At 39.8% G+C, this 23594-nt stretch overlaps 2 protein-coding genes across 2 annotated transcripts; both read left to right on the top strand.

The window, feature by feature from the left end:
- Positions 1 to 1149: 1149 nt before the first annotated feature.
- LOC139121249 (ileal sodium/bile acid cotransporter-like) lies at positions 1150 to 14160 on the top strand. The gene is made up of 3 exons (XM_070685974.1): positions 1150 to 1593; positions 6214 to 6421; positions 12046 to 14160. The coding sequence occupies exons 1-3, from the start codon at positions 1154 to 1156 to the stop codon at positions 12610 to 12612; spliced, it is 1215 nt and encodes a 404-aa protein (XP_070542075.1). The 5' UTR covers positions 1150 to 1153; the 3' UTR covers positions 12613 to 14160.
- Positions 14161 to 15464: 1304 nt separating this feature from the next.
- On the top strand, positions 15465 to 22670 carry LOC139121248 (ileal sodium/bile acid cotransporter-like). The gene is made up of 4 exons (XM_070685971.1): positions 15465 to 15636; positions 19309 to 19734; positions 19968 to 20172; positions 20512 to 22670. Exons 2-4 carry the CDS (start codon positions 19355 to 19357, stop codon positions 21430 to 21432), a joined length of 1506 nt encoding a protein of 501 aa, XP_070542072.1. The 5' UTR covers positions 15465 to 15636; positions 19309 to 19354; the 3' UTR covers positions 21433 to 22670.
- Positions 22671 to 23594: the final 924 nt, after the last annotated feature.

Raw genomic sequence — 23594 nt, 5'->3', positions numbered from 1 at the left:
GTTCCTTTCCGTTGTTGCGATCTGTTTGCGTCAGTTGAAATTCATTATAAACACCTTTATAAGGGGTTAAACCCCTTCAGCTTGCAAGAAGTACCCTCACGTGCAACTGTTTCTATCGTTGTAATACCCCGCTACTTTCTGTTAGTTACATTTACGTCGAGCCTAATACCGAGAGGTTATAGTCCTGAATTCTAAAGCTCGTATGTTTCTAAGGGTCAAGAAATGCTCTTTTCAGCCGATTTGAACGTTTGTTTGCCAAACAAAATACACCGGGCTTGTATGTTACTCTAATGGATGTCGAAACACAATCTTCGCTTCATTGAAAAGCGACTAAAAAGAATCTTGCCAGACCGCCTTTTTTATTTGATCTACACTATTCGCCGGGGGATTCTCTCTCTCTCTCTCTCTCTCTCTCTCTCTCTCTCTCTCTCTCTCTCTCTCTCTCTCTCTCTCTCTCTCTCTCTCACACACCCTCTATTCCATCAAGTTCTGATAAAACTTTCCGGCACGAAGTTACGTTATTACCTACAAACGCCTCCAACGGCTCTGCCTGTCTTAGGGGCCGTCGATCATAACGCACTCGAAACGCAATCATTCCTTACGGTGACCTTACAGATCATCAGACGTCCATTTCCTTTCCTGTATATCAAAATCGCAAATGAGAAAAATACAATTGTCATATACGTCAACATGCCAAGCGGATGGGAGTACATATAAGGATCAGTCAGAAGTCGCCTGATTTCAAGATCTGTAAGCCGGTCAACATCAATATGACGTCGTGTCATCAAGTTTGTACATTTTAATGGTAGATCGCAATACACTGAAACAAAATGCACACAGTACAAACGATTGTTATAAAGAGAAGTAGTCTGGACATAATCAAAATTTGGTGTCTTGCTTGTTGGTATGATTTGTGCGTCGAAACCAATTTTTCAGTATCCTAAAGAAACGAACAGTGTAAATATCGTGAAATCCATTCTATTGTGAGAGCCTCGGGCATCAATTTCTAAACTCGACGCTCCCTAGAACAGAATGAAATCACAATGTCCATTGGAATTGCTTCGCTGAAGGCTACAGGTATAATCCGCGACCCTTGTCCAGTTCGCCTTGGTCTCATATATAGCCTCCGTAATCTCTCTGTTTGTTACATAAAATGAACGCAACCAACACGGCCAGCAATATGTCTCTCCTTACTCTCCGTCCGGCGTTTACCAGTTGGCCGACAGTTTCCGAGAACTTCAACCAGAGCGGTATATTTCTCAATTCGACGGATGCTCCGAGAATGGACTCAATGGCAATGACATTGGCGAAGGTTCACGAAGTAAGCATGACAGTAGCCCTGATTTTCATCATACTAGGAATGGGTGCAACTATTACAATGAAAGACCTGTGGTCAAACATTCGTCGCCCCTACGGAATCATCATCGGAGCTGTGTCACAGTTTCTGGTAATGCCCCTATGTGGTTTCGCCATGGCGCACGCTACCAATATGTCACCTTCCTATGCCATCGGTACTTTGATCGTGTGCTGTTGTCCAGGTGGTACTTTATCTAACATTTTCACTTACTGGGCGGATGGAGACGTCGCGTTAAGGTAATAAACTTTCACAAAACAATTCCGAAAGGTACACAGTCATGTGCAGCTGCAGTTTCGATTTGCTGAGTCTGCGTGTATGTAATTTTCTTTCATGCTTTTCACAGTCGATGGTATCATATTTTCTGTATACTGCCACCGTAACAAAGTGCAGTATGGGTCTCCCGGTGGGAATGAAATAAATTACCGTTAATACGGGGCCTCCAAACAATTATCAGACATTGTTTTTTGAGAGAAGTGACATTTTACATAAACATGAAAGAGAAATGCTTTTACTGAATTTCGGCTGAGTCTCATAGACTGAAGTAGACATTGCTGTAGTAAAATGAAATCGAAGCTTATCGTCTGACAGGAACAAACTAAAAGCAAACAGGGGTACAGTACTTATTATTTATTTATCCAGGTGGTTGTTTCGCAGAATATTAGTACACATACTGCTACTTGCAGGTGATACTGAAATGGACCAGGGTACCAATTATAAATTCCCATGCAGTGACTGTTGTAAACCAGTTAAATCAAATCAGAATTGGTTATTATATTTTTCCTCTGAGAAATGGTGTCACACCAAATGCCAGAACACTTCAGTTGAAGTCTATGTTACATTGTACGACAGTCCGAATGACTCATGGATACGTTTACTTTGTTCACTTCTACTATTCACTAATTCATTCTTTGAGGACGAAGATTTGATGTCAATGAGGCGCTGAACAAAAGCCCATTGCTGACCAAGTTTTACTCAAGAAGAGTCTTACGACTGCTTCAACAAACGGGGTTTACATATCATTCACATCAATATAGTCTGCTGCCAAAACATGGGAAATACAGATTTTAGGGAGCGTTCAGTTTTTACGGCCTGGGGGGGGGGGCCGGCAAAATCTTGTCGCCGGTGTTCAAAAAAAATATAGACCCCCCTGCATTTTTTGTGAAAAAAGATGACCCCCCCCTTTGTCAGACGAAAAAAATTGATGACCCCCCCCCCCCTGAAAAATAACCAAAACCCATATGTCAAATTTACCCGCATGGTTTGGATTTGAACTCCGGTACGCGGCGCTCTTTATTCGATGCCAGTGCACAAACTTGTCAGCCACATCCATTGAAACGTCTGTTAATTAGGACGACTGTAAGGCAATTTTTAACTTCATTTCCATGGACAACTCATGTCCATGGACATTGTGTAAAGTAAACTTTATTGGAGTGGTTCGCCAAAGGCAGCCCTCCGGTTAAGAGGGTCATGGGCCATTACGTATTAAAAGTCAACTTTATTCTAGTGGGCCACCAAAGGTGGCACGCCGGTAAAGGGGGTCGATCATGGCTATTGCATAAAGTAGACTTTACTGGACAGGGCCGCTGAAGGTGCGCGGCCATTACCATTATTCAGTGCGTGATCCCAGGGGTCCCTCAAAAATGTTTCTAATACAAGCCGCGGCTTCAATTGGGAATTTTACGGTAAGATTGCCGTGGGGTATTACATAAAGTCAATTTATTGTAGTGGGCCGCCGCAGGCGGCCCGCCGGTAAAGAGGGTCAATCATGGCCATTGCATGAAGTAAATCTAATTGGAGTGGGCCGCCAAAGGCGTCTGCCCGTTAAGGGGTCATGGGTAATACATAATGTACCGGTATATTTATTGTAGTGGCCGCCAAAGGCGGCCCGCCGGTAAAGAGGGTCGATCATGGCCATGGCATAAAGTGAACTTAATTGTTGGTATTATGTTTTTGAAAATGTGGTGACCCCCCTTTCCTACCAGTGAAGAAGCGATGACCCCCCCCCCCCCTTTGCGGATTCCAAAATTATGATGAACCCCCCCCCCTGGATTTTGCCGGCCCCCCTCCCCGGCTGTAAAAACTGAACGGTACCTTAGCCAACAATACTAAATCAGCAATAATTGGGATCAGAGAAACATTGTTAGATGATTCAATATCGTCTAATGAGGCTGATGTACCTTGATATGTTGTCCAAAGAAAAGATTGGAATCGGGAAAGTGGGCATGGAGGTGTATGTTTGTACATTAAGTCCACTCTTGCTTTCAGTCAAAGGTTTGATCTGGCAAATGAAAATATTGTGGCAATTTGGATTGATTTGTATTTCAAAGTTTGCTAAAATCAAAGCTAATTTAGAAGATACATTAGCCGTTTATGGAATTCAAGGACGGGAATCAATTGTAAGGCGCTTCAAATAAAATTCTTCGTTTGCTGTCCACGTGCTGGTAGGTTTACAGAGACAATTATGAAAAAAGCACAATGTTAGCACTATTACAAATAAGAATATTATTTTTCCAAAAGAAACCAAATGAAAGTTGAGCTCATGTTAATATGTTAATAATACACTTGTGTTTTTGTCTGTGTTTGTTTTTCCCTTGCTGACTCAGTGGTAGGTTTTGAAAAATCCAAGGACGGCAAACAAAGAATTTTCTTTAAATGGCTTAATAGGCGGTTTCAATTGTATAGTTGACAAATCAAATGATGGGTTTCTTTTCAGGAAATTTACACATTTTCGTCATGTTTTCGATTTGGAACAAATTATTACAGACTTTACTCGAGTAACTACCGAGAGTTCCACAATCATCGATCTTATTTTGACCACGGATAAGGATAAGATTTGCAAATCACGTGTTTTGAATATTGGGATCAGTGACCACTACGCTACGTATTGTAGAAGAAAGGTGTGTAAAGGTCAGATTGGTTCTTATAATTCGGTCAAGATAATAAGGTTGATGAAAGGTTATTCTATAGAACTGTTCACATCAATGCTTAAAGAAATCGATTTATTTTTGTGATCAACTGTGACAAAGCAGATGAAGCTTGGAACAGCTTAAAGTCCTTGCTGTTAGGTGTGATCAATAAAATTGCCCCTGTCAAAGAGATCAGGTTGAAACAAAGACCCATGCCATGGATTACTAGTGAGACATCGGATGGTACAAGAGAAAGGAATAATATCCTACAGTGAGTGAAATTGTCATGTGATAGATCTCTGCTGCAACAATTTAGGGCAGTCAGGAACAAAGTTGCTAGACTCGTGAAGAAAGCAAAATCAGGCTATTTTAAGTCAAAAATCAACGATTCTGGGAAGAACAATGCAGAACTTTAGAAAACCCTGAAAAACTTCCTTGGGGATGCCACTGAAATCTTTGGAAAGGTTTCAGCAAGTATGAAGGAGTATGTTATGATGGTCAGAGAGTTGCTGATAAATACAATATTTTTTTCTGCAATTTTGCCACTACCTGGTCGAAAAATTACCAACAGTTTCTTGCAAATATGACCCGGATCACGTCAAGAATGTTTATACTAACAAAGGTGACCTAAAAGACTTCTTTGCATTGTCCTTTGCAAGCGAATTCGAGGTCTTGAGTCACATTTTCTCTCTCGATATTCACAAAGACATTGGCTTAGACGACATTTCCGCTCGGGAATTCTAAGCTCAAATACCTATACCATAAACGTAATTTGCTTGATTTTGACCCTAGGAAACTTGAAACCAACGTTTTAATTAACTGTATTTACGACTACGCATGCGCGTATTGGTATTCGGGACTTAATGCAACGACTAAGTGTCGCTAACAAACAACACAAAACAAAATTATCAGATTTGTTTTGGATCTGCATTCCCTTGCGCACATTGATGTAACTCAGTTTGAGAAATTAGGCTGGCTTCCAATTGAACAAAGGGTTGCATATTTAAAACTAAGCTTGACGCATAAGGTAATTCATGGCCAAGGACAGTCTTATTTGTCTTCAACTTTACTCATGACACAAAATGTTCATAGTTATAACACTTGACGTGGAAATGTATCTATCTATTCAGCATCACAACTTTGGAATAATTTACCATGTAACATCAGGAATGTTGTCTCAAATTGTGCCTTTAAATGAAAAGTAAAGAGCTATTTACACGGTGTTCATGTCGCAAGATCCAACAATGAGTTCTACTAGCTTTGTCCAGTGTTTTGGTATTCTTACTTAGGTTATTTTGCTCCTGTTAACTGTCAATTTTGCGGTTTTTTTGCTCACGGTCATTTGAGGTCGTGTGTTATTTTGACCGTATTGGAAATAAGTCTTAGGACTATTCTGCGTATATCCATGCACAAATAGCTTTTTATCGCGCGTTATTGTGAATCTGTGTTCATATTAATTTTTACTGTTTTATTTACCGTTTCGTGCAAAATAAATAAATGAATAAATGAATAAATAAATAAAATATAATAAAATATCTAATAATTTTTTCCCACGTCTCTGATCAAAGTAAACACTATCATTATCATCATCATCATCATCATCATCATCATCATCATCATGGGTCTCATATGAAAGTTGAACGCAGATCTCCTACTGACAGTATCAGTATTCCTGCTGAAAATATCGTCCAACTGTGTGGATGTCTGAAGTTGGACATGGTAACCATTGTCAGTTGGTGTAATCAAACGACATTCAGAACCACCATAATTCATATTAATATTTTTCACATATTGGTTTTTAACATTTTGATAGGTAAATTGACGGATCATGAAACAATCGAGTTTTTTGACTCTGCAGCCACGGAAAAAAATGAAGTATGCCATAGGTTGATTTCCTCGTCGCTATTTCAAACTGAAATAGTATTTTTTTATTGTTATCTTGAATTTCAGCATCTGCATGACGTCAATTTCAACGCTATTGGCCATTGGCATGATGCCGCTGTGTTTGTTTATCTACAGTCGTAGTTGGACAGATCCTGGGGGCGCTGTTATTCCCTACGTAAACATCATTATCTCCCTGGTCTCTGTGGTTGTGCCTGCTGCTATTGGTTGCCTCTGTAAATATAAACTTCCCAAAGTGGCAAAATACGTCATCAAGGTAAGCTTTATTTTCCCCTCAGTCTCCATTTTGTTTAAAGGTGTACAGTCACCTCTAATCTAAATATGCCCATATATGATCAAAGGGGCGTTCCTTGGTATTCAAAATGCCTATGTGAGGGCGCTGTTTTTTAATAAGGGCCACCCGCTTAAAATCTGTGATTGGTTAGATTTTCTCTTTCCATGGTAACTGTGGCGAAATTGGAACAGGTAACAGTATACCTATATATATAGGAAAAGTTATTGGTGGTTGTATGCATATGAATTAGTTACAATGCCAATCATCAGTGTTGGAACATTGGATATACCAATATGGGATTATAAACAGTCAAAATACTGAATAATCTATCAGATTATAGATGAATCAAATTTCAGCATTCAAATTATTTTACCATTTATATTATTTGATAGAACCAGAGCTAGTTCAGGGTGTACCTAAGCATCAATATACTGTGACTAAAGATGTAAGTCGTAAATGTTCTGTCATAGGGGAGGCATCATGGGCCAGTGACTGGAGCAGTGGACTCACGATCACAGGATAGTGAGTTCGAGCCCCAGCATGGCCATGGTGTTGTGTCCTTGAGCAAGGCACTTTATTCCTCATTGCTTCTCCCCACCCAGGAGTGATGGGTACCTGGTAGGACAGTGGTTGTAATGTGTGTGTTTAGCTCTGCTGCGCTTATTGGCTGCACATGTGAGCTGTAGTTTGCTCCCCAGGGAGTTGAGTGGTATCATATTAGGTCCAGTGACCAGGGGTAATAATAATTGTAGAGCGCCTTGAGCACATGTACATGTGGATATGTGCGCTATATAAGAACCCAATATTATTATTATTATTATTATTATTATTATTATTGTACTTGGGCCTCAGCCCAAGTACATTTGTTTTCATTCCGTGGGAAAAAACTCTGTAAGGTATAACCATTTCTGGCTGAGACCAGGGAGGGCAAAATGTCTTGGCTTCATCTTTCTTGGCATAATAAATGGCGTAATGATGTTAACTGAATGGAAGTGCTGCTCTCAGCCAGTCTTGAATAAGTGAGATGTGAATATTAATGCTTCTCTATCTGAGTTTTTGCCACAAAATCTTCTGAATATAATCAAAATGTGCATCGAAATGCAACAATTAATGCACCCTCCGTTTCCTACGCGATGGCACGACCCTTGCTACACCCACTGGACGAGCCAATGTGGGAGGGGTAATTTCAGTTTGGTTGAACAGGAGGGCTCGAGACCAGAATTTAACATTTAAACTTGAAACATGTTTAATCGCTGACAAGATGTGGACTAGTCTTAATCAAACTGAAAGTGTAAAAAGGAAAGGTTTTATATCCCGGGCACAATGAAAAACATTACGACTGGAAACTGTGCCCCCAGTTGAGAATAGTAATGCCCACAGCGATGGAGAACACTTATCCTTGAGCTGAGAAAACCAGACCATCATTTCGAAATAGAGCTGCAGATTCGAGAAGCTCGTTCAAAATAGCTAGGTACACCCCATAAAGGGGTGGGTTCGAGTTTTGAGGGAAAATTTCGCCTCCTTCATATAGAAATCGTACGTTTGTTTTTCCAGGAGAACACACCATTTGACACAAAATTTGCATGTAAAGGGGTCGCCAGTAAGCACGTGGTCAAATCTGGCATAAGAAACAATATGAAATGTTGGGTAAAGCCAGTCCAAAATAAACTGATTTGAACTTTTGTGTTTTGTAATTTATACCACTGCAGTAACATTACCTTTTTTTGGCAACATCACACAATGTAATACGTTTTGAAACTGAATACTCCGACGTATTCTGTGTCTCCTTTGCTAAAAAATACGGTATGCCGATTACCATGTAAGGAGATGATGACGTCAAGACAGATTTGCAGTGCGTTTGGTCCTGGATGGTGCACGAAGTTTTGTCAAGGTGGCTTGTGTATTTATTTCCTAAATGGGAGAGATTAGGGTCGATCTAAACGAAGGCCGAAGAATGTTATGATACTCTAAGCGAGCTGAACTCTAACGCGAATGGTTGGATAATTTGGAGGATGTCTAGAATGATCTCGTCTCATTAAGATTATTTGGCGGTCAGTATTGAATTTCAACTGCGTCACCAGTTTGCGAAATGAGTATTCCGTCGAACGGTCAACGAACGATATTTTAGAAATCTGGAGACATGGCACATCGCATTTTTATTTTAGTATTCTATATTTAACAAAAGATTTAAGAAGCAATGATTTTGTCGAAAATTCTGAAAAAAATATATGAATATTTGATCGCGAACACATTTTCACTTGGGGTCAACTAGCCCTGCGTACGATACTGTGTGTTCCGCTACAGCTAATCGCCCCGCTCACCACAGCCCTGCAAAGACCCGTACGTAGGGTCGGTGACTTCAAATCCATTTTGGGACTTGATGTAAAAAGCCAAATTACTGCCGAAATTCAGCGTTCTTGGGCCCAAGTCGTATCCCACCCTACCTCAGCTACTCGATCGCTTCCAAAAATGACAGTCTTTTATTCACTTCTCGTAAATAACCGTCGATGTCGGCAACTCTCTCGCTAGCCCTGCGTACGATGCTGTGTGTTAGCTGTAGCACATACATCGTACGCAGGGCTAGGGGTCAACATGGGGTCGCAGCCATGTTGCCTCAAAACTTATTTCTGTCTGCACTCAAAACTCAAAAATGTCGGATATGAACCGGAAAAATCGATGCAATTTTGTCAAACTTCGGCGAAATTTCAGCCTATAGACAAAATTTCATCCAGGTAAGGTAAATTTACTGAAATTTGATCGACAAATAATCCTGAGCTTGAACGTGACAGCTCGCCTTCTCCGGGAAGTCAAGCATCCAGCTAGCTGCACATACACAGTTGCCCATATGGCCAGGTTTATGAGATTGTTTTCAAGCGACGGCGGCAGACCGTACGGGGCTCTAGATATGAACCTACCGCCAGTGTAGCTGTAATAACTGTTGCGTTGTTTTTAGTGCCCACGGACGAAGTCCTGGGGGAGTTATAGGTTTGGTCATGTCAGTCCGTCGGCCGTCCGTCCGTCCGTTCACGCAGATATCTCAGACATGCCCTGGTCAATGTCTTTCAAACTTTGTACAAGAATAGTACCCAACCCCATACAGATGCACGTCGATTTGTTTCACAATGCGATCGAATTTGGCCGTGTTAGAGGACTTTTTAGTTTACACCTCCATAGACTCCCATGTATAAGGCAGTTCTCCATAGACTCCCATGTATAAGGCCAAGAAAAATAAAAATTAGTTTCTCATCGTATTCATATTGCCTAAAGGATGCAGTGACACAGTTTTTTGTCCCCACGGATAAAGTCCAGGGGGCTTATAGATTGGGTCATATCCGTCCGTGAGTCCATCAGTGAGTCCATCGGTTCACGCAGATATCTCAGACATTTTGACAAAATATCATGTGACCTTGGTGACCTTTGACCTCAAATATACATAATTGTCCATAACTCAGTAACCACAAGTGCTAAACCTATCATATTTGGTATGATGGGACACCTTATGACGCCACATATTGTACGCCATTAATTATGCACATATCTAATTTTGAGCGAGCCAATAGAGCCAGAGGTCTGATTTTTGGTATATAGGGATAACTTAGCAATATAATTTGTTTGACAAAACGTCACGTGACCTCAATGACCTTTGACCTCAAATATACATATTTGTCCACAACTCAGTAACCACAAGTGCTACACCCTTCATATTTGGTATGATAGGGCACCTTATGACAAAATATATTGTACCTCATTAATTATGCGCATATCTTATTTTGAGCGAGCCAATAGAGCTAGAGGTCTGATTTTTGGTATATAGGAATAACTTAGCAATACAATTATTTTGACAAAATGTGACGTGACCTCAATGACCTTTGACCTCAAATATATATATATTTGTCCACAAATCAGTAACCACAAGTGCTACACCCTTCATATTTGGTATGATGGGACACCTTATGACACCACATACTGTACCTCATTAATTATGTGCATATCTAATTCTGAGCAAGCCAATAGAGCTGGATGTCCGATTTTTGGTATATAGGGATAACTATAGGGTAGAAATCTAAATATGCCCATCTAAATATTAGACATCTACCATCGAGAACAAAAGAAATTTGCTGTAATTTGAATATTTAAGGAGTTTAAGCAATGTCCACTATAAATAAAGAACCCCTGCCTCAAACTCCACAAAAGTTGCTAGACATATTTTGCCGTTGTCATGCCATTGCTTCGTTTAATAACCAGTTAATCAAATGCCTAATTGACAGGAGGAAATTCAAGACCATATTTGAATAGTAGTATATATTGTCCTCAAAATTACTCTATCACGGCCCAAGTACTCATTGCCTTCAGCAATACTGCCTTGTTATTATTATTATTATTATTATTATTATTATTATTGCACTATGATACTCTATAGAGTAGTAGCAACAAGGCGCTGTGACGTATAAAGTGTTGATAATGATGATGATTATTATTATTAGACTTTATTTAAACTCGATAAACTGTTGAGCCTGAGGCTCTTCTCACACAGAGTCGAGTATAACAACATTACATTTACAATATTTACATTAAAAATAAGTCAGGAAGAAAACTAAAACTTTATACTGAAAAAAAATGTAAAAACGCTACAAGTAAAAACAATCTAAAAACAAATTTAAAATTTACATAACAGTAAGATTAACCCATCTATTTAAAAAAATGGCACTTGCAATTTCTTTTGAATGATAGAAGTGAAGAGCTAGATTTGATCTCTCCAGGCCAAGTATTCCATATTTTAACCCCGTTGTACATAAAACTTCTTTTGAAAAATTGGGTTCTATGCCCTGGAATATACAGATCTTCTCTGTTTGCAGACCTTGTGTTACGTCCGTGGATCTGCTTTACACCTCTAAAAACATTAAGATAATCAGGTGCAAGGTTATTCAGAACTTTGTACATTAAAACTGATTCATTGTATGAAACTCTTTCACGAAATGGCAACCACCTTAAGGATTTAAATAAAACATAACTTGGAGTATTAAAATCTTGATCTAAAATCACTCTAGCAACAGATTTCTGTTGTCTTTCTATACGAGATAAAAGAGTGGTTGAACAATGACCCCATATGTTCGAACAATAATCAAAATGAGGTAATATGAAACAATTATAAAACGTCAACATTGCTTTCTTAGTTAAGAATGATCGTATACGCTTTAACTGTAAAAGCTTAAAAGCAACTTGATGATGATGATGATGATGATGATGATGATGATGATGAGGAGGAGGAGGAGGAGGAGGAGGAGGAGGATAAGGAGGAGGGTGATGATCGCAAAATTAAAGAAAATTGATGCACTTAGGCAGGCTAACGGCTTACTAGGATCGTTTAGTGAACGCGATACTCTAGCCCTTGCTTGCCAGTCAGTGCCTGCTTCGAACGCCTGAGAAAAGCCAAGCGACTATTGGTCCAGTCTACGCACACCTAGGCCTGTTAATATTTTCTTTTGTTAATTTTCATTTTCACAGCGCAATTTCTCAGAGGTACCATTGGCGTTCGGGTAAACTTCGAACAAGTTTAAATTGCATTAATGTACATGACATGATAAAGTTCCGTTTCCATTACACAGGTATCCAGCATAATTGGCGGTCTTGGGATCCTTTCCTCTTTGGTTATGGTTATCTTACGAAGAACCATGAGGTTTGACATGAGTTGGAAAGTCTGGTTAGCGGCTTCTACTCTACCGATGGGTGGTTTTTGCTTCGGGTACATCCTATCGAGCATCTTTCGCCTGGATGCGACAAAACGACGCACAGTTGCCTTGGAGACTGGCCTTCAGAACGTCATTCTAGCCCTGAGCCTGATCACCCTGTCATACCCAAACAGCGAAGAGCAAATCGAGATGTTGATGGTGCCCACATTATTCGGGCCCTTCATGACCACGGAGGCTATAGCCTTTGTCGTTGTGTATCGCTGTGTCACACGGTGTCGCCGCAAATCAACGACAACCGAAAAGGGAAATGCATTTGCGACTGAAAACCAAGATCTGGCTGAAGATGTACTTACCGTGATGCCACAGAATGGAAATGAAGAAGTTGTCTCCATCAGTATATCCTACCCCCTCGCCGATGAGGCCAAGCACCGAGATGTTGCCATGACTACAGATGAAACATTCACAAATTTTGCATTTCAATAAACTTTATCGGGGCCACTTATTATCGCGTACAAATTGATGAGAGTTAATTCAAGTTAACTTTTCCCTTGAATTAATTGCATATTGATTTTGTGACAATGAAAAGGCTGGTGTTTGAAGAGAGCTACTTTTCCTTTCAGGAGAAATGTCAGGCACTCAAAATCTTACTGATTTAAGCTTGCGTGAAATTGACTTTGAACCTTGTAGAACACTTGAATTTTTACAAGCTTGCTTTTTTTAGATTCGAAAAATGTTACTTGTCCATTCTTACTTTTAAGGTAGCATGCGTCTTGAAAGTGACAGACTTAAACTTTTGCTCAAACTTTCCTGAATGAAACTTTCAACCATTCGCTTACCAAATCAACGATAAAAATCGGGGGTCACCGTGCAAAGTTTGGAACTAGCGAAACAAATATATTAACCAAACATTTTGCGACATTTGAAATTTAAATAATTTTCGAAAAACTAAGACGATGAAAGTTTTTCATTCTACAAGATCTTTAAAATGAGCCCCCTCCCCCTCCCGCAAGTGGTAGATCAGAAATAGTGGAAATCTGAGAGCCCGAATAGCTGTCCCCTAGGCGCGTTCTACCTTAACTAATGACCATGAGTAAAAAGCGTTTAAAAAGCTTCACTCTGAAAGCAGGATTTTTAATTTCAATTTGATAATCACAGGTTTATTTTCAATTTTGATGCAATTGGGCATCATTTTAGTCATAGCTTCGTAAAGCCACGGTTACAGCTGTTATGTTTCCTTAGTTGAGGAAAACTTCATTGGGAACGGGATTGCAGGTATACATATTATTTTACTGGTATAAGGCCAAGAAAAATTAAAAAGTTTGTCTCTCATCCTCGCGCGCGTCAATTCCGACCAGACGCGCCGCTTCAACCCTTTTTGCTGCCCCTGAGGATAAAATGAGAAAAATTAAACGCAAAAATACGCGACGATAGTGCATAACACAGAACTGTAAACACTAACATTCCATTCAGAACTGTACACATATGTCACTGTTATATTAATCTGTCAAAACTGTGCATTGCTGCACTAAAAGTCAAACCACAGAACTGTTGCTATACAAAAATACTCAGCAACACTGCAGTGCATTTATCTCTGCATGCATTCCTATGTTGTTTTCATGTTTTTTACGCGTTCTTGTTTGTTGAAGATTAAAAAAATGAGAGGAAAAAACCCCGCGTCACCGCATCATTTTTGCAATATGTCTAGGATGAGAAACAAACTTTATTTTTCTTGGCCTAACAATTCGTAGTCACTGTTTTTCCCCTAGATGTTTCTGTGACTCGTGATGCAATACTCCCTATATTCACTGTGTGATGGCCACTTCATACAATGGACAGCTCATTGATCCAAATATCGCTGCCACATTCGTCATAGACCCTGGAGCGAGCGCCATGGTCTATACTGCATAAATCCATAAACCCTTGAATCCAAGGCAAGGCAACTACGTCTTCATAAAATGATGATCTTCGTCAGAAAATTTCTTTAAAAGTAAACAGCCATCAACAACAATTGTTGAATTGCATTGTCCATGTCACGTAACCGATTTGGGTTGTCATAATTGTCCAGTACGTATATGGTCATTGCCATATCGGTTACTCGTATATGGGGGCGGTACTAACACACATAGCAAGTGGTATACCATTATCGGATAGTTTTATATAGTATCACGAGAATGCTACATGGTTACAATATCTAGAAAGGTCGGCCGTCTACAAAGAGGTTGTCCACCACAGTCTCCTGGAGATTTTTGGGGGAAATCGATGTTTTCGGGAAATTATGATAAATACTAGTAGTCAATAATTGTTTGTGTCCTTCAGGTAAACTATTATAGTGTTGTTTTTGTTATACTGTCCCCGTCCTGCACGGTGTCAGAAGACTGACGCACTTGAACCATGTAGCTGGATCTTTCCAGGTCATGCTTTCAGAAACCAATGGTTTATCATTCTGGGAGAGAATTATCAGGTAAGCTATCGTTAAAGATTCCACGAGCAACGTCACGAATGAGGATTAAGGTAGTAAGCTTAACGTATCACCGTCGAATATATATTTCTCTTCTACTGACTTTGATTCAAGTTACTGTCGTCTTTTATCGCTAAAGATTTTTGGATTTGTTTGGAAAGCGAATGGTCTCGGCTCTCTTCCTTGCGGGTAGCGAAGAGACAAATTGCTCGCAAGCACCATTTCACCTTGTTTTTCCTATATTTCGTGTGATCATGTTTTCGTATGATGATTATGAATGGCATAGGACTATGCTAGCTGGTAGTCATGGAATGTGCGCAGTTGACCGAATGCGATGCACCAAGTGTAACAATGCTACAAATTGTGTCGTCGATCTCTATCGTGTATATATATATATATATATATATATATATATATATATATATATATATATATATATATATGCTTATATATATATATATGCTTATATATATATATGCTTATATATATATATATATATATGTATGTATATATGCGTGTATGTGTGTGTGTATGTGTGTGTGGTGTGTGTGTAGGTGTGTGTGTGTGTATGTCTGTATGTACTGTTGTAGTATCTTGATGTCTTGGCTGAAAGTTGTCACAGTCGGTTTTTATTCGCTGCTCTGTGAATTTGTAATACTAAATCTATGTGCAGCTTTAAATTGTTGGACTTAATTGAGCGAAAGCAGCCTCTGTACAACCACTGATTATTGTCGATCCAAAGGAATGCCCCCCCCCCCCCCCCCCCCCGTATTCGAATCCCCCTACACACACATCGTTCGAGAGATTATACGGTACTGGAAGCGAAAGAATAGTGACTGGGAACAAAACAATCTGTTCAGATGTAAATGAGCTGTTATTCTTCTTTCACGGCGTCGCATCTATTGTCCCATGCGAGAGTGTGTTTTAAATGTGCCAGGGAGGTGAAAAAAGTACTCATGAAGTTCTGATCAGATCGCGGTACACCAGAGTAGAATTTACGAGCAATTGTCGTCGAGTGAGTGCGTGGATTTTCCATGTCAGACAGATAGGTAAGGTTTGTCCTTCGATAAGTTTCATTTTCCGCTGTTTACTTTGACTTACACGGTGAGAAAACTGCGTATCTTCTCTCCCTATTACGTAACAGTTGTAACAGCCTCTGTAGAAGATTGCATGCTCATACACCAGTATTTTTCAATATATACACGTAATGTAACTCTAGTTTCGCTAACAGTGTAAAAATCGTTTTCAGAGAAATATTAAGGTCCTACAGTCAATGCGAACATTTGTAATAGGCACAGGCTGCAGAGCTTTGAAATTCTAGGTTGTTCGTCAAGGTCGCCATGCTTTGATTAGCATTTTACCACTTGACAGTGTCATCTTAATAGCTGTGTCGACTTTGGTACGCGCTTGAACCCAAAGGGTGACGTTTTTGAACTTGAATACGACAACTATCTCGTCGATAGAAGTTGATTGAAGGAGAATCATATGACAACAAACCTAGGACAGACCATTGGGGTATATAAAAAAGTGGCTGTGGTCGTAAACATACGTAATCGTACACAAAAGCCATGGCTTAATAACAGAGTACGCTTTGTTCAAAGCAACGTGGTACATTGTGTGATTATTACTCATCTCCGAGCACGGAGCTATCTGCTTTGCCCTAATGGTCCATGTTTGGAGGAAAAAAGATCTTCATGTTGCATATTGGTTCTTCAGTCGCAATATTATGCCCCCGTACTTTCTCCTGCCTCAACACACCTACAGAATGGGATAACTCAGTGCAGCCTCATCAAGGTTTTGATCCAGATGGACAGCGTTCAAAACAGTCTTATGGTGCTACAGTGACTATTAATCAAGATCATTAATCTTCCACAGCAAAAGCCTGAAAAGCTGGTATCAATGCACTACTTAAACAATAAACTTCACCCAGCGACTGTATACCACAAGACTTTGACCAGTTCACGACATATATGCACGAGCGATAGCGTGTGCATATAGGAAGTGAAATGGTCAAAATCGAGTGGTAGACCGTCACTGGGTGTGCTTTATTGCTATTATATCCTAACAGTATATACTGGATTGTCGCTCAAGCTAAGAGCTTGCGCGTATGCCAGTCGTGGTATATCGCGAATATACCACAGTTCTTTTCGCTTCTAGACCAATCAGATCGCTGTATTTGCACCATCAATATACTGGTATGATATAATTTTTGACAATGAACATTTAACGTGAAACGTTGTTTTCATAGTCGTAGTCCCCAATCCCTAGTCCTCGTATACATTGATCATTGTGTAGTACGTACCTCGAAAGCGAAAGACTTAAAACTTTTCTCAAACTTTCCTCAAGGAGTCTTTCAACCATACTCTTTCAAAGTCAAGAATAAAAATCGGGGGTCACCCTGCAAATTACCCAAGATTTACAGTAGACTGACAGATCCATCGCTTGAGGGCGAGCAACGGATCTTTCGATCTAGATTTACTGGTATTTGAAATGAGCCATCTCTGTGTTAACTCCATGGAGAAAAAGGAAATTTTCGATTTCAAAAACTAAGATGGTGAAAATTTTTCTTTCACCAAGAGCTTTAAAATGCACCCTCCCCAAATGGTAGATCAGAAAATAATTGTAATGGTTTAAGAGTCAGAATATCTGTCCCAAAGACTCGTTCTATCTCTAAATGTTTCGTTTTCCTTGAAAATTGCAAACCAATTGAGATAAACCTACGAACTCTGAGCCACAAGGGAGGTAGACTTAAGTCCTTTGAGTCATAGCCTTCCCTGGTCTCACATAACGCTAAGCTGTACAACAAGGTCTATAACACTTGGCAGAGTAACTGTTTTGTTTCGCTATGTTGTAATCATAGACAGTAGAGGGGGCTTCCCCCCTCTACTGTCTATGTTGCAATTCAGTTCAGAAGAAAATGCTGCACTTTGCTACCTTAATGATAATAACCCACGTGCTGTGGAAATTTAAACACTTGAAATATACTTAGACTTTGCTTTCTTTACTGCAATTGTCATTCTCTCGGTGACATTCAATGTATGCGTATTCAGACTTCTGTGCTGTGTTCTCCCAAAAGCAATTAAAGCCTAGTGGCGTCCCTAGACTGAAAGATCCGTAGCTCGAGTGCGCTCTCTCACGCTCCCCCTCTTAGGGAGCGTAGAGAGCGTCCTCGAGCGACGGATCTTTCAGTCTATGGCAAGGCCTGGTCTATGGCCACCCTTGATAAAAATTTAGAAACTCGTTAACATTACAATTTAATTATATCATGATGCAAATTATCCTCTGGGCTATCAGAAATTCGCGGGGAGAACACTGCTGCTGTGGGATTTTAATGTGCTTTCTGATAAAGTGATTGGAAAACATGAATACATTACAACCTACTACCTACCTATCTTTCTACCTTCCTAGAATACAGAGTGTACATACATACATACATAACATACATACAATACATACATACATACATACATACATACATACATACATACATACATACATACATACATACATACATACATGCATACACACATACATACATACATCGTCTCAGATCCGATGCAGTGAAACTTTCAAGTCCAAGGATTGGGGAGTCAGATATTGCCCCTTCTGCTACAGTTCGCAATCTCGGTGTGAAACTTACCCATGACGGCTCGATGTCAGACCATATCAGCCACATCTGTAAGAATGGATTTTATGCATCGCGTAGAATTGGAAAGATCCGTCAATTGTTGGACATACCACAGAAAAGGTGGTCCATGCATTTGTCACTTCTCAGCTGGATTACTGCAACAGTCTTTTGTATGGTGTTGGGAAATTTCAGCTCGGACGCCTTCAATCACTTCAGAATGCTGCAGCTCGCCTTGTCTCGCGTACTCGTAAATTTGATAATATCACACCTGTTTTCATTGATCTACACTGGCTGCCCGTAGAAGCTAGAATTAAATTCAAAATCTTGTTGACGACCTTTAAAATAGTTCATCATGTTGCTCCACTTTATCTCATGGATCTGATCGAGATATACACCCCTGCCAGAGATCTCAGATCGAGTGATTCCTTACGCGTAGTGCCACCGCCTGGAATGTTCAACAAGGCATATGGGCAGAGAGCTTTCTCTGTCTGCGCACCTTCTCTATGGAACTCATTGCCTCCTGAAATTCGTAATGCCAAGTCCGTTGACTGTTTTAAGCGCGTTTTAAAGACTCACCTTTTTGTAAAGCACTATTACTAATGTTTTGGAAGGGTCACCATTTTACCGTAACCGCTGATGCTTGATTTATTTTAACGTTTTCTGCTACTTACTCTGTAGAATTTTAATAAAATGTTGGGTTTTTTTTTGTAGTTTGACTGTTTTTACTCTGCCGAAATTTTCACCATTTTTAATCATGTACGTTTTCAGCCTAATTTGATTGTTTTTTACATTATAGTTTGTTATGCTTTGCTGGTATTTTATCAATTTTAAATGTGTAAAGCGCACTGAGACGTATGTGTAGTGCGCTTTAAAGAAATAAAATATTATTATTATTACATACATACATACATACATACATACATACATACATACATACATACATACATACATACATACAAACAAACAGAGAGACAGACACAAACAGATTGACAGACATTCATACATAAAGCCACAAACAAACGTAAAGATGCCCTGATCTGAAATTATATTCAACTTTGTTAAATTGAATTTATCTTTTTATTCTCTCACCTAGACTGTTTTCTTATATGTCCTTGGCATCTCAGTGAAGCAGTGTAAGGATGGACACCATTGAAATAGTGAACACCTCGCACAACAACTCCCTGACCAATGGCACCATGATGACGGGCTTGGCAAAGCCAAACAAAGCCATTGGCCTGGCCAATCAGATCCTGATAATCGCAGCTTTGATATTCGTCATGATAGGCATGGGTTGCACGACCACGGTGAAACAAATCTGGGCCAACTTGAGGAGACCGTATGCCATAGCTATCGGGGCTGGCTGTCAATTCATAGTGATGCCACTGATAGGATTCGCTCTGGCTCATGCCTTCCAGCTTGACGCGGGCTTTGCTCTTGGTGCACTGATCATGAGTTGTTGTCCAGGGGGCACTTTATCGAATTTATTTTGCTACTATTCGAACAGTGACGTCACCCTGAGGTAAGATATTAAATATTATATATTTTTGAGTACGCGTTTATGAATTGCATGAAAGTGATTGTGTAAATAAACACATGGCAACAACATATATCATTACTTTGTACCATATATATATATATATATATATATATATATATATATATATATATATATATATATAACAATCTTAATTGTAACTTCAGACAGACATACATATTACTTTATAATAAAATATGCATTCGTTATTTTCTCAGTATCTGCATGACGACACTATCCACGGTGCTAGCAATCGGGCTGATGCCCCTGAATCTCCTCATATACAGTCGTAGTTGGACCAACGAGTCAACAAAAGTTCCATACACCGATATAATGTTGTCTTTGGTCAGCATTCTGATTCCAGGGGGTGTTGGCATGCTGATTCGCTGGAAGTCCGAGAAGATTGCCGCCATTGTGGAAAAGGTGAGGCTCCCAACATCATTCTCTCTGCATGGTGAATTATATCGTCTCTGTTGCATGGCGAGTTAGGAATGCTATGCGACTTTTAAGCTATATTTACTTTTGGAGATAATTTTCTCTTTGACTACAAGAATAATTTGTCTCATTTTCGTTGTCATAAACGATTCAGAGTTTTTTGTATTTTGTGTTTTAATAGAAGATATGTTAAGTAATTAACTGCTAACTAAGATCTCTTTAAAATATGAAGGACGTTATCTGTAAGCTTTTCTGTAGTTTTCCGCTGACTTTCTAATTTTTTTTTTTTTTTTTTTGGTTTTTTGCTCTCTTTTTTTTTCTTTACAGGTATGCAGTGCCATTGCTATGGTATTAGTATTTATCTGTTTGATCATCCAGATGGTAACGAATATAAGCCTTTTCTCCAATTTTTGGAAACCATGGATACTGGCGTTGATCTACCCGGCAATAGGCTTTGCCTTTGGTTACGTCATCTCACTGATATTCCGTCTGGAAGGGCCTAAGCGTCGCACCGTCGGGTTCGAAACTGGGTGCCAGAACGTCGCCCTAGCTCTCTCCGTCATCAACTTGTCGTTTCCGCCGGGATTGTTCACTCTTCAGATGTTGACGATCCCGAGTTTGTTTGGTTTGTGCATGATCCTCGATGCCGTCATCTTCATGAGTTCGTTCAAAATTTACAAAGTATTGAAGAAACGCAGGGAGTCCAAAGACGGGGAGGCCGTGGTGAAATCAGAAAACGACAAGAAAAATGCAGATTATAAGGAAAGTGGTGAGAAAACCGCAATCCCTGAATATAGTATCAGAGGTGACGTCATCGTGAATAGCCAGACAGGAAACATGGTTTATGCAACGAAAGAACAGGAATATCGCTCGGCTGCAAGTAACAACGTGGCCAACCAATTTAACGGTACAAATGACAGCATTCGGGAAATTTCAACTCAGACTTTCGAGCAAGAGGGTTCAGAGGGACGCTGGGATATCATCCAGCCGAGGAAATGGATAGAGCAATGCCACGATCACAAGGCTATTGTACGCAGCAACGCGCCGGCTTCCGTCTATGCTGAGGGGTTACCAAACTACGGACTGGACGTCGAAAACGGCGATATAGACGACGTGAAACCATGGGAACAAAGAGACGCCAATAGTAACGAAGCTTATACAAATGAAGCATTTCAACACGACGTTCTCTTCTATCCCACGCCATATTTGCTTGGAGACGGTCGGGTTACCTGGGAGAGCAGCATATAAGGCTGTGGCGCCGTCCTCCTACACTGCCCCCCTCCAACAGTAATAAAGCGCGTACATCGGTGTAAAAAGCTTCGGTCAACCTTACCAGAGGTACGCCATGTACACGTGCGGACGACACATATGAACTCACATATGAACTTTTTATATGGTTTTTGCATACTGTTTCACTCTTTGCCTTAGGGGTTTTGAAACATTGATGGCAATTAAGATCTGGAATGATGTTCAATCTTAGAGTACTTGTTAAGTAGATACTTTCCTGGCTTTATGAGGTTAGGGTGAGGTCTCCTGGCGATTACTATTACTTGTTGCGACCTCACTGCGGGATCAAATTTAGCATTACAAAATTGTGTATCCCCTACACATACTCTATTAAAGCACCACCTTGTGAGTTATAAATGGCGACATTGCCTCAGACAGTATTCAGATAGCAAAAACGATCCAGACCTTGACAAAATCAATATGCAAGGTCATATTGTACATAGAAAAACCAAGTCAATTCACCGAACTATCATCATTTCCTTTATTATATTTTTCAAGTAATTAGACAGCGCCAGCATCAAATTTAGAGCACTACAATATACTGATAAATTTTGTGTAAACTGTCGTCATCAAACATAAACTTGACATGGCTAATGGGTTCACTGTCGGAACGAATAACGCATGATATGATATTGGTTGTACAGGGTATTTCAGACAATAGCTCGGCCTTACAATACAAATAAAGATTTTTAAGAACCTTGTGTAGGCCTATATGCGTCGGTACAAAGTAAAGTTTGGCAGTTAACCTTTCCCTTATTTCTTTACGGACACTTTTTATAGCATGTTTATTAGGGCATCGAATTTTATGCTGCTTGAGTCCGCATGGATGAAATCTGCAGTTTTGTTTGTAATTGAAACATTTCAAAGGGAAAGTTTATCTGGTAAGAAGAAGCCATTCCGTTCGGTTATTTCTTTTTCGAATGGTAAAAAGTATTAATGTTACTGACTAGTTCTACTATATTGACTCTTGCCCTCAGTTTATCATACTTTTTATTATTAGTTTTATTTTAATAAGTTAAAACGTTTTTCATCCATTTTACTTGCTTTCAACTTCTTTACTTTGATAATAATGATGAATAACTGACTACTTACAATAAAAATAGTCCGATTCTAATGCTGCACTCAAGTTCGTGTAGTCCGATTTTCATAAATCGAGTAAAATGTGTCTGTCTATTTTGAATAAACTCATTTCATCTCGACTTTCTCAGGTGTCATTGGCGGGTCTCGTGTAATTTTCCAAAAGACCTTCCCCACTTTTTTAAAGGCAATTGTCTGACGACCCGGCTTTAATTACTGAAGCAATGAGTAACATACGTCAATATTTAATCTGAACCATTCGTACAGCCGTCAAGTTTAACCTGTTCACCCCCAAATTCCCTGCAAAACTTCCACACTCTCTATTGATAACGATAGCTGTGGGCTAAATCATGTTGGTGAAAGGGTTAATCTCAGTACGCTACTTGAACACCGGGCTCATCTTTCCAACAGTAACAACCATTGCTTGCCTGAGTGTGCATTTAGAATTAATGAAGCTTTGCATTGGCTATAAAGATTCGATTTTTCCTCGGTTACCTGAGGGTGTCTTTTGGGATGAATGAACATTTTGCTAGGATTTGATTTTCCTCGATCACTCTGATTTTGTGTGGTAGGTAGCAGTTGAGTCAAAAGTGTGGTCAGTTGAGGGCGCTCTCAAAGCATCGTCACTCTTATCATCTGCAGGCGTACTGCACTCATTCGATCCGAGAGTTAAGGGTTTGGGACTCGATCCCAGGGACCGAGTTTGTTCTAGTCTTTGAGCGGATTATGAAGGTGTCATAGCCTCTTGTTTTCCATTGAAATTGTAATTAAGTTAGTAAGTTTCCTTGCAAGACAATCTGACGCCTGACCAATGCCTTTAAGAAGGCAGTGCGCCTGTGCTACTTTCTTGTTTACAAACAATGTATTTTGTGCACAATATCTAGATGCATCGCGACAACATCGCTGTAACATTTAAAGGCCTGTAATGGCACCGGATTGTGTCATCAGAAAATTTACCCAACAGATTTACAATTTCAATGGAAAACAAAAGGCCGCTATGACACCTTCATAATCCTCTTACAGACTAGAACAAAGGCAATCCCAGG

This window comes from Ptychodera flava, chromosome 21 (assembly GCF_041260155.1).
Source record: "Ptychodera flava strain L36383 chromosome 21, AS_Pfla_20210202, whole genome shotgun sequence".
Lineage (NCBI taxonomy): Eukaryota > Metazoa > Hemichordata > Enteropneusta > Ptychoderidae > Ptychodera > Ptychodera flava.
Note: the sequence above shows the minus strand (reverse complement) of the source record. Positions and strands in the feature narration are given on the sequence as shown.

Excerpts from the sequence above, each read along its gene's own strand:
- LOC139121248 (XM_070685971.1), top strand. The coding sequence starts at position 19,355 with ATGGACACCATTGAAATAGTGAACACCTCGCACAACAACTCCCTGACC. Across the intron at positions 19,735-19,967 it reads AACAGTGACGTCACCCTGAG|TATCTGCATGACGACACTAT; the intron begins GTAAGATATTAA and ends TTATTTTCTCAG. Across the intron at positions 20,173-20,511 it reads TTGCCGCCATTGTGGAAAAG|GTATGCAGTGCCATTGCTAT; the intron begins GTGAGGCTCCCA and ends TTTTCTTTACAG.
- LOC139121249 (XM_070685974.1), top strand. The coding sequence starts at position 1,154 with ATGAACGCAACCAACACGGCCAGCAATATGTCTCTCCTTACTCTCCGT. Across the intron at positions 1,594-6,213 it reads GATGGAGACGTCGCGTTAAG|CATCTGCATGACGTCAATTT; the intron begins GTAATAAACTTT and ends CTTGAATTTCAG. Across the intron at positions 6,422-12,045 it reads TGGCAAAATACGTCATCAAG|GTATCCAGCATAATTGGCGG; the intron begins GTAAGCTTTATT and ends TCCATTACACAG.